The sequence below is a fragment of the Diadema antillarum genome, unplaced genomic scaffold (genome assembly GCF_040938485.1).
Source record: "Diadema antillarum isolate AM-2024a unplaced genomic scaffold, OU_Dant_1.0 scf00000218, whole genome shotgun sequence".
NCBI lineage: Eukaryota > Metazoa > Echinodermata > Echinoidea > Diadematoida > Diadematidae > Diadema > Diadema antillarum.
The window spans coordinates 441139-453427 of NW_027271107.1; the positions used below are offsets into that span (position 1 = coordinate 441139).

The following is a 12289-nucleotide window of genomic DNA, read 5'->3' on the forward strand; positions in this document are numbered from 1 at the left end:
AATCTCTACCATTTCTTGTCAGATTTAAACGCAACGTAAGTCAGACACATTACTATTTGTTTTTTTCTTCCGCTGGAATCGTATACCGTGCAAACAAATTGACTTTGGAGAGATCAGTCAAACTATATTATCCCTCTAACATAATTATATGATAAATACAAGTCACATAAAGTGGCAGTGAAGGCAGGAATGTATCTTGTTCAACGAATTAAAAAGAAAGGGGTCACAATCGAAACAGTAAGGAAAACCGGGGGATCAGCTAACAGGCAAAGAAGCCAGATCATCTGCTCTTTGGGCAAGGGACTAGATACCGTCCCGGTAAGAGTTCAATCTAAATGCAAATTCTGGATGAGATTTTTATTCGCTTTTCATGCATACAGGAATATAGGGAATTAAGAGCGTTTCACCTCTTCCTCAGTGTATTTCTATGAGAAAAAAGGAGGACAAGCAACACGTAGATTAGAATTCTATTGGTAAAATGTTATCAATATTGTCATCACTCTTCACGTACATGCTTTGAATTCTTCGGGATGCAAACTAAAATAACACACACCCACGCACGCACAAACTCATATATATATATATATATATATATATATATATATATATATATATATATGTACTCCTAGATGGGTCATTTGGAAGACATTTCCATTTGTTTTATATGCAAATTTTAAAATACATGTTCAATGGCAATTTACGCAATGGAGACACGAAAATTGTCTCCTTAATGACCAGTTGTCTCCCTAATGAAGACACTTCCCCCCAATATGTCTCCCTAAGGTGCCAACTAGGGATATATATATATATATATCTATATATATATACATATATGTAAATATATGTATACATATGTATATCATGAAGAGAGAGGGAGAGAAAGATTATATAAGATAGTTCTGCTTCAGAAATTAAGATTTATTTGGTGTGAGCTACATACTCTACATGCCCAAAACTCATATTTAGGTTTTTTTTTTTATGAATTGTTTAGAGGGAGGAGATACCCGAGTGATGTGAATTGACTGAATGCAGCAATTATATCAGTAGAACACGCCAGTGACGTTTGAGTAAAATAGGTTAATTCCTTCAAAAGTTACGGCTTTTTACAGTTTCGATGTGACCATCGCTGGATGAGAAGACTACAACAGTTCGCGACGTCACTGCGGGACAACGAAATAACGAAAAATATGAAAATTCCACAAAATGTAATATTTTATGAAAATTACACATTCCCTCGACTTGCTACTGATATGTTATGCTAATGATGGTAGGCCTATACTTCCCCCTGCTGTCTGATAGAGATAAGTCGAATGCTACTTCATTACGCTCCAACAATAATCAATTCATGTTGATATTAAAATGATGTGGCTCTGATAGTCACTCAACTCACGTAACTATTCGGGCAGCATTTCCCTTTAAAAGAATGAGGTTAAAATGCATTATAAAATGGGCCTTAGAATCTCTGCACTTTGATTAGTCAATTATCATGGACTGATTTTTCGTGATCCACACTGAGCCATGCATCCGGTAAAATCCAAATCATGACCAAAACCTTCGCTTGTATATAGTATAGTAGATGTACCGGACGCCCATTTTATAAAACGAATGATGCACGGGCTTATTTCGTGGATCAGTGAGAATTGGATGCTCTCGTTTAACTTTGGAAACAGTCCAAACAGTTCCAAAGTTAAACTTGCGCATCCACTCTGTCCTGTGCATCATTGTATACTGATATACCGGACGAAACTTTATATATAGGACGCTGCACTCATTTTGCAAATGAGGCAATAGTCTGCCACACGTCAGCTGTTGCAAGCCGAGAGATTTCCCCAACGTGCCCTGAATTGTGTCATAATGACAGAATGCCCCCGATAAAAACTGCTGTATGAAAGGTTTGTAGCCGATAGCGTGAGATTTTCAGTTGTGTTATTTCTTCTTCTTCTTCTTCTTCTTCTTCTTTTTTTTTTTGGGGGGGGGGCACTTTATCGTCGATTGAGATTTGCTGCTTTGCAAAGTTACCTGCCACACATTAAAGGGATAGTATAGTATTGGTTGAGGTAAGGATTCAGCTTATACATTTTGTAAGATACTTAGAAACCACCTTATGAAGTGTTAAAGGGCATACAATAAAAGAGGAATTTCAAGTGTATTTTACGAAAATTGGTTTTGAAATGGCTGAGGTATATTAAAAAAAGGAAAAACAAAGCGATACCAATAAAAGGTGGGTCCCATTTCCCACCTTCTAATAGTATTACTTTGTTTTGGATATCTCAGCCATTTTCAAAACCAATTTTCAGCAAATTAACTTTGGATCCTCTTAGAATTATCATGCTCGTTCATATTTCATAAACATAACTAATATAATTTCATAACATCCCATCTCACCCTTCTATGGATCAGATTGTTAGAAGGGAAGCAAAGAATTCTGCATGGCATATGGTTTCATAATCAGGAAGCGAGCAAAATGACTGATGAAGCAGTTGCTGCAAACAAACATTTCACAACGATTGTATCTCGTGAAAGAAGTTACTTCATTTCTGCTTCATTTCATATTTCTCTGGTTGCGCGTCAGTGCCCCATTGGGCAACAGACCAAATCTTCCGTAAAAGGGCATCACGCGAAATATAACAGCTGGACGCGCGTCCGCTCTACAAAGGCGATCGTTTAAAATTACTCAGTATACGCTCCAGCGGAAGTGGCTGCATTTCTCACTGCGTGAGACAGGCCGACAGGTGAGCCGAACTTTTTGCGAACATCCGTTTCTTATCGCCATTCATCCATCACGGTTAGCAACCTCTTGAGGAAACTTCCATGGGTACAGAAAGAATTATTGCGGTGTGCTGGCTTTATGCGGATGACTGGCGATCTAGCCAGACATCGTATGATCCACGCTTTGGCCATAATTCTATCTGACTGGTGTCTTTCGGCAAGTCACTTGATAAGAAAATAATTCTTTTACGACGTTCTTTTGTTAGAGACGTACAGCTACAGTCCGTCTCAGCAGTGGCGGATCCAGGAGGGGCGCACCGGACGTCCCCCCCCCTCCCTCATTATTATTTTCTTTTTCAAAGAAACCATCCTTGTCAGCCGATGGTATTACTTTTCAGCTGATTAAACCCGGAAGTGGCACTAAAATACAAGCTGCTTTGCGCCCCCCTTTAAGGAATTCCTGGATCCACCCCTGCTCATGAACACACTCTAAAGCAAATCTTGGAATAATTATGTGAACAGATGAGAAATAATAGATATTGCACAACTTTTCTTCTGTTCAAGACACGTATGGAAAATGTATGAAAATGATCATACAAAATAATGTTCTTAATTTGCCAAGTAAGATATCTTTATATCAATGTCATCCTCCCCTCCCCCCCCCCCCCCATTTACAACGGCGGAATTGCAATTCCCCCATTTATTCCTCTTTTTTTAATAAAAGTGTGACGATGTTCACATAACACGACTACAATCTAATTTGTGCTATGTTTTACCACTGTTTTGTCAAAGATGGAATTTTCATTGGTATGTATCAATCACCCTCATAATGATTGCATTATTCTCATTAATCTAATGTATTCAAGGATGAATGCAATAACAAACCCAATCAAATCGAATCAAAGCAAGTCAAAATCAGTGAGAGGGCAAAGGTTCCTTGGTTAATTGTTTTCGCGTTAGATTAAAAAAGAATGACAGGGAGAGAATTAACCCTTTCTCTGCCAATAAGTCGAATGTGCACAAATTGTACACTGAAACCTATGGAAAGGAAATAAATGTAACACGCAGAGGGTTAATGAATTAAGAAAGAGTGTAGAAATCGAGCAGCAAAGAGTCAGAGAGGGAGATAGAGAGATAATGGAGTCACATTAAATTGTATAGAGAGTGGAAAACATGGAAACAAAGTAACAGAAATGTGTAGGTGGAATTGTTTAAGAACTTCAGGCAAGTCTGACATGCACACTGGCGTTTTTGCATAAAATTTACTGACAAACCGCAAACTTTCATGTCGTGGAAAATGTGATCACACGCTGCATCGGCGAACAGTGATAAAGAACATGGAGAGTGGAGGGAGAAAGACGAAAGCCGGAAAGATGTAAAGATAAGAGAGACTTGAAATTCAAACCGTATATTCTGTAATGGAGAAAGGAAGAATGAAAGAAAGAAGGAAGGAAAGGGAGTATGAAAGAAAGAAGGAAAGAAAGAAAGGAAGACAGGGAAAGGGTAGGAATGAGCATCTTGCACTAAATGACGTCGAGTCACATTACTTTCCGCCTTACATGGGATTGATGCATGCTCGTAAGGCATTGATCACCACAGCATTAGAAACTCCAAAGAGAACGGGTGGCGCCTTCGATTCCACACACGTATATCGCGCCATTATCTCGTCTGGCGGCCTGATCCTTTACCGGTCCTTTCGCGCCGCCGGAGGGAACGCGATCTTTTATTTCCTCATCCGACTATCTCCCATTAGCAATAGTATCGGCATTATACTGCATTACAAGCACCGCATTCGCCTGTTACACCATTCGCGAAAAACACCTACATCTTGTTTTTAAGGTCACGATGATACCATTAGAGAAGGGAAAGAAAAAAAAAACGATTGCAAAATGCCCAGATCGACGGGAATGAAACCAACCTTTTGTGGAAAAAAAAAGAAAGAATCATGAGACAACAAAGAAACGAAAGAAAGTGTAGACGTTCGGCAGTAAGGCTAGAGAAGCGGTAAAGATTCTCTCTATCTCTCTCTCCACGTTATTATATTCCGATCTTGAAAATAACTCCAAACCGTATTGTTAATGCAAGGAGGTAGCATACATTGCATATCTCCGTGGTTAATGTAATCAGGAATGGATCCTATACAGTCGAAGCGTTCCGGTATAAGGACAATTCACATTATCTTTGCCTTTACCCACTCGTCATTCCTCTATACTTCCACCAGAACTACCGCTGACTCATATAAGCTGAATGTTTATCTATCCGTCTTTGAATATTGTATGTGTTTTTTTTTCTCCTGTTCACTATACCGAGAAGTTGATGGAAGCTCGTCCATGAAATAAGATATTTTATCAGATGAATTGTACGCAGACGATATTACAGACGGTCGTGGGATGGGGGGGGGGGGGGGATGGGGTGGAGAAACCCTCTTTCATTTCCTGCGTGACGTCAGTATTGTAATAATGGAAGAACAATATTTACATCTATAAACAGGAATGCAAAGACACTCTCCTTGATATCTTGTGAATCGTGAAACCACCTAATCATCCGTGAGGGCGCAATTCCCCTGGTCGACTCCAATTTCAGAAGACCTTGTCGACAGGGCATTCGAGACTGCGGCCAATCCACTTAAATGTGAAAGAAACACATTCGCATACACAGAATCGTCGCTCACACTTGTGCAACTATATCACAAAAACATCTTTAAAGCATCATAATCACTGGATCATTGAATTGAAGATTCATCATTTGATGAGTCTCCAACTCTGCTTGTTCAAAGTTGTCAGTCATTAATTTGCGCTATATACTGCCCGGCAGTCAGCGAGCGGTTTTTCCAAGATGCGCGTAAGTATCTTGCGCGCGTATCTTTATTTTTCGCATTGTGAAATTACAGTTTTTGTAATTTCTTTGACCGTAACAAGGCAACTTCATATAGTTGCCTTAATTCAGCTTAGATGTCTTATATTAAGTGGGGTCCGGTTTATAAAACAGATAATGTTTCTTTGTGGGTCACGGTTTACACTTTCACTAATTGCCCTTAGCCATTTCTTAACAGTGCCATGCCCCTCGACTTCGTCTCGGGGCATAGCACTGTCGAGAAATCACCTCTGGGCAAATGGTTTTAACCGTGCCCTTTGATTCGTATGATGTATCATGAAATAATGTGCCCCCTTGGTGACAGGTACTTGTTAAAACTATGCAAAAATGATCTCCTCTTGAATGTCCTCACGTTCGATAAAACAATGTGTAATGACCTTTGTCTACAGGGACTCCCTCGTGTAATGCTGCCGGAGCTGTTGTGGCACAGTGGATTAAAGACCACGCACTATCAATCATGACGCCACTGCGTGGTTCAAGTCCCCTATCACTGCAGCGGTTGCGCCCTGAAGGGACGAGCTATTTCATCCTCATTAATGGTTGCCTGTTTACAAGCATTCATAACTTGTCTTCCAGGCGACACGCAGATTTTAGATTCATTCAGCATCCATTTCTGTTCATATCAGTTTCAGGTTGTTTTTTTTTCTTCACTTGTCTTGTAAAGATGATATACGACAAAATCAACAATTTTCACATCAGAATATAAATAAGAGTACTCATAATAAACAGTTATTACGTGTATATACGTACGTTATAATAATCACGGCATAAAGGTATACATCATTATGGTATACAGTTTTTTATGGGCTACGTTCTCGCACATGGCTGTTTATTACATAACTGATATTTGTTCCGTCTTTTTCTTTTTCTTCTTCCCGACTCCTTGAAATTATACAGACAGTGGCTTCATTGACAAGGAAGGTCTGGATAAGTTCTTCCGGGACTATCTCGGGACCATGACGAGAGATGTAAGTCTGATCACCGACACTTGTTTCCTTGACAATATTATTGTTATCATTTTGCCAGCCATCTGTCATCATTTTCTTTTCAAAAGTCACGTCAACTTGAATGATATTGACACGTTTGAGCACATGCAATCTTCCATCATTTGGGATATTGGTAAAACAGGTGTACGTATCTTTAATGTAAAATATCTAAAAATATCGAATGTAGCTTTATTCAAATCGTTGCCGTGACTTAACAAGCACAAATTAGCTTTGCAAACACCAACCAGTTTTTCTCTTCTACAATTTCAGAATATGAAGCTGCTTGGTTTCCATGAACAAACAGAAAATGAGAGAATTGTAAAAGTTGAAAGAAATCGATGATTTGTTTGCCAGCTCCCTCATACGGCACACTGTGTAAAAATATAAAAGGTGAGAGAAATTCAAGCAAATTTAAACTAAACTTTGTCCGACAGTGATGGCAACAATGCGTATTTCATTAAGTTAGGAGCGCCAGCATCTATCGATATCTATCAGTGCTTAGCACGACCGAATGAAGAGAATAAAATGTGATAATCAAGAAACTAGTCGCGTCTTCATTGATCCCCACATGTCCGACCCAGATTAATCAGGATGAATATGGGGTGACACTCTGTTAAAAAGAGTACACTCGGGAATTCTTTTTGGAGCAGGTTTATATCTCATTTTGATAGAAATGCGGTTGAAACTAAAATGTGCTTAATCTTACTGACTATTTCAAAAGTAGATATCCATTGTTCGGTACAAATATCATGTTTAGGATAGCCCATAATTTTAACCAAGTTGTAGTAACCTCGGCATGATTTGGCTGGATCTTGCTTCCTTTCTTTTGCCAGTTAATTGATAATCTTCGTTAAATATAATCTGTCTCGTAAACAAGTGTGATTACTTATGCTAACGATGCTGTCACCGATAGCAATTACTATAATGAGTCCTTATCAGATACTAGTCTAATGTATGGTGTAATCAAGTAACAATGTACTATTTTGACCGAGTCTGCTATTGCTCCGATAAAACGACGAGTATAGGAGTTGTAGTGTACCTGAAATATTTACATTAGCAATGTCCATAAGTAAGCTAACAATGATCCAACTTAACATGTGATTTTGGAATGGATTCAAAGTTGTATGGGCAAACCGAAATAGGAGGAAAATGTGTAAAATGTAATCAACAGATAAGGATCACATGTTACGTTTGTTAAAGCGTCACAATCTATGCCAGCGAATGACTTGATTACAGCATACACACACGTTATAAACATCAAACTAATATGCTGATGTTTGGTATTCTATACCAAAGAATAGTTTAATTACAGCATACACAGAGAAGCGTCAGACTAATAGAGGGGTATGTAGTATCTGTGTAGAATGGTGAATAGAATAACGCAAAGGCCGAGAGTTCCGCCTATAGAAAGGATGTACAGAAAAAAAAGGCATTGCGAGTCACTTTTGGTGGAGAGCTCTCTGTCCACAACGAGCCACCTGTTCAGTGCAAACTGACGTCTTTGGTAGAAGGAGGCAGTCACTGTTATACATCTACACTCTTCCCCCTCTCGATTCTTCCTCTGCACATTCCCCCTCCCTGTCTTGGTTTATCTCCACCCCCCTCTCTCTCTCTTCAGTTTCCCCCTCTCTCTTCCTCCTATTCTTTCCCTCTCAACTCAATCAATTATGTTTTGCATGGTTAGCATGTTAAAGCCATTATGTATGCTCTTATGAATCGGTCGCCTTTGAGTGTAATCATGACTTGTGCTCTACTGGTGCAATTAAAATTCTGTTTAATGTGATGTGCAATCTACCGATACATCATTCTATTTGATAGTACCATGTGAAATATTTATCTCAGTACAAACACCCAAGCAATGTTGCCATTATTGCTTCATCAGACATTTACGTATTTTCATTTCGATAGGCTCAAGTCCCCCCCCCCCCCCCCCCCACTCTCTCTCTCTCTCACCCACACATGCAAACGCACATGGATAAATCCAAGTTTTTTTTCCTTGTCGTTGTTGTCTTTTTATTGTCTAGCTCTCGCAACTTTAATAAAGTTTATTGTTTTAAATGAGGCTACATGAAAATCAATGCACTACACTTTATTCCATCACCTCAAGTGCTTGAAGTAGTAGACATGTATTTCAAGTGTTGGGCAACTAAGAATAATCGCAAATATTTCAATTATCAATCATAATGTTTATTTGTTGTTATGAACATAGCTATTGTCATTTTATATTTTATGCAAGATATGCATTGCTAGTTATATTGGAGAGTATTCTTCCGATTGCATGCTTGACGATAAGAAATTTGTGTATTTCATACACGAACGTTTTGTATTCATTTAGAATCTAATATGTCCAAAGCATCATTGCTGTCTTTTATTTCAATTGATGTTCCAGTATTCATTATATGGCAAACGTCCTTCCTAAAACGAATTGTGCCAACATCGATTAATATTTATATATCTATTACAAAGGTTTACAATTATGAGTTATGTACACTTTGCCCTTCGGGCTGCCATTCATAATGTTGAATAGAACCATTTCTATTATTGAATTGCACTGAAGTTCATATTTCAACAGCGACGCCCAGCGACTTGAGAGCAAGTTCTCTCAAATTACTCTTTTCAGTAGAGTCTTTGTTGATCCACCTGTAACTGTTGTCAACATCATCAATAGACTGTTAGACGCAATGAACTCTGGTACCTAGGGAGCAAGAGAGAGAGAGCTTCGATTCTATACTCAAGAAAATGAAGTACACCACGATAGAATCAGGAGTAATGCGATTCAAGAGTCGATCATAAATTTGAGAAACTTCCGTTTCTTTTAATCTATTCAGTCACTCACTGCGTTTTGCCCCGTTTACATTTGAAGGACATGCTCTTGTTCGTGAGCTCAAGTAACGCGGCGACGTTTTCCATGTGACAAGACATAAATTGAGGTAACTTAAGGGGAGAAGTTAAAGGCTAAATTCAAGCTGGGGCAGTTGGATGGTCTGCCGAACTGCGAAACCGCGTCTTTTCCTTGATGAAGCACTACCGCATTGGATAGACCCTTCAGAAAATGTAATTAACAGCGACTAATTCAGTCACACCATCAGTGTCGATCGGCAGATGAAAGGGATTACTTTTTCTCTTCTCTTAAGCATTTGATAAGCTATGTCAGGGGAGACGAAAATGGGGAAGGGAATCCATTTCTCAACTAAAAAACATTCGGAGAACGCAGACCCCCGCCAAGCAGGTCATTTTCACCCATATTGTAATTTTCACCCTTAAAAAAAATTTTAAAAAAAATAGCCCTGGATCTAAACGGATCACTACCAAAATTTACTTATCTGTTCCTCGTATCATTATCAACTTTTGGTGCATTATTTTGCTAACAGGCAAACACACAATAAAACAAACAGACATGAGCCGATAAAAACACAACCTCCTTGACGGAGGTAACTATGTGAATTAAAGCAGTTCCATCTGAGAAACAATGTATCTGCGGTAAAACTATAAACGTTGCATTATTGGAAAACTATATTGCACTATCGCATCTCAAGATATTGAAAAAGAATAATGTTTTCCCTATTATGAGACATTTCACTTCTCTATGTCTCTTAGTTCTTGTCTGTTTGTTGTTGATGGTTTTTTTTTTTCAAGAAGGGAAGCAAAGACGGAACTTCATCAATAAGTAATGTGAAAATTGAACATAATTGATAAAAATCATGTACAGATATCCGGTAATCAAATCTTAACATTGGATTTATTCAAATAGAGCTGCTTGCATCAAAGTTCGTGTGTCCCTTTCACAACCCTGACACTACCTGAAATTTTTTTTTCTTTCTTAAGCTGGGCTATTGCAGAAGGTCGTAAATAAAGTTCTTCATAATGGAGGGGAAAATGAAACTATAGATTGCGACTAAATATCTTCGGACCTCGAAAAAAAATCCCACCGTTATTTTCTGTAGAAAAGGGTGCATATTTTCGAGTGACATGGAGTTATTTCTTCATTTCTGTTTTAAAGACTCTGTGGTGCACATAACATTACCGTACGTTTTTATGCAAGATATGTGGAGACATTCTTCAACCATGCCAAATTTCGTGGCGTTGCAAAAGGGGTATATGACCTTTAATTAAGGAAGGAACATCGACGCAGGAAAGTTCAGACATTATTCATGATGATCGATAAGAACCTATCCCCCAACCTATCACACTTACAGCTGGACTACCCGGTACAATGTATGCTCTACAAAAATTACTGGCTCTCAAATAGATAAATTGATACTGCTCCTCGCTCCAAACAGTGTCTGGGACAGTAAAGAGCAATATACCTGTCGTGTCATGGCCATAGCCTTATATACTTTGCGCTGAAAACGACTGTCTGTTATAGTGTTTTATTCGTTTCTTTTGTCAAATAGAGTGAAATTTGACTGTGATTTTGAAACAGGTTGTGCGTAATATGAGGAGCAAGTCATCAGGCAAAAAGTCAGTACAATCACATAATGTCTTTCATTCGTAAATTCTTCACAACTTTCTCGATATTCTAATTGATTTAGACAGAAATCGTCCCTGAAAGGGATCAAAATATTCGTCACGTGAACAAGGCTTTCTTTGCACTGCAAGCGTTAGATAGGAAAAGGCGTTGTGTAATGAAGTACTTACTAGTAGTACTCTCATACGACTCATTGCTAGTAATTAATCTTGATTAAGTCATTTCAAATTATGACGTAACAAGGGCAATTAAACAAGGGCAAAAGTTGAGGTCATAATTAGCCAATGAATTCAATCGCATCAACCTAATCAGGGAGTATGGTAAGCCAAATGTCACAAGATTGATTACGCGTAGGTATGAGCATAATACATTTTGTTTTAGATGTAAACATGCTCTGTTAAAGGGACTGTACAGTACTGGTTGAGGTAGGGATTCTTGTTTTGAACATTCCGTAGTGAGATAATGAAAAGCCTCCTATGAAATATGAAAGAGCATGTAATTTTAAGAAGGATTCAACGTTTATTTGATGAAAATTGGTTTTCAAATGGCTGAGATATCCAAAAAAAAGTGCTAATAATAAAAGGCGACATGCCACAACTTTATTAGGATCTCTTTGTTCCACCTTGTTTTTGGATATCTCATCCATTTCTAAACCGATTTTCATCAAATAAACTTTTGATACTCCTTAGAATTGCATGCTCTTTGACATCTCATAGAGTGGTTTCTGAATACCTCGCAAAACGTTAAAAGCTAAATCTACACCTCTCCCAGAACTGTACACACCCTTTAAATGGCAAGCACTTTTTATCACTGTTTTAATTTGCACGTAATTGACAAAGGGCGTGACAAGTCATTGTTATCATAGTGGTCTAAGACATGCTTTTCTCTAGATACAATCGCAGAAAGTTCTCCATGATGTTTCCCATATATCATGAAATATTGCAGAAAGGCATATAGTAAATATTTATTCTAGTTGGTCGTAGTCTTGCTCTCTTTCCTCTGTCAATATCCATCACACCTTTTTATCAGGATCGTTTTGTTTTACTATGTTTTTGGATATCTCAGCCATTTCAAAATCGATTTTCATCAAACAAACTTTAAATTCCTCGTAGAAGTGTATGCTAAGTAACATTTCGTAAGTTGCTCCTAGCTATCTCGCAAAGTTAAAAGCTCAATCCTCATATCAACCAATACCATACCATCCCTTTAATGACATGAAGCCAAATAGATTACAGCTCCAAAAGACATGACT

At 38.3% G+C, this 12289-nt stretch overlaps 1 protein-coding gene across 1 annotated transcript in view; it reads left to right on the plus strand.

Annotated features, from left to right (window-relative positions):
• The window catches only part of LOC139724512 (secretagogin-like), a 102592-nt gene that overhangs the window by 69049 nt on the left and 21254 nt on the right, over positions 1 to 12289 (plus strand). The window contains exon 2 of the mRNA XM_071635646.1: positions 6481 to 6551. Coding sequence (XP_071491747.1) covers positions 6481 to 6551 — 71 coding nt within the window. The remainder of the gene's footprint in view (positions 1 to 6480; positions 6552 to 12289) is intronic.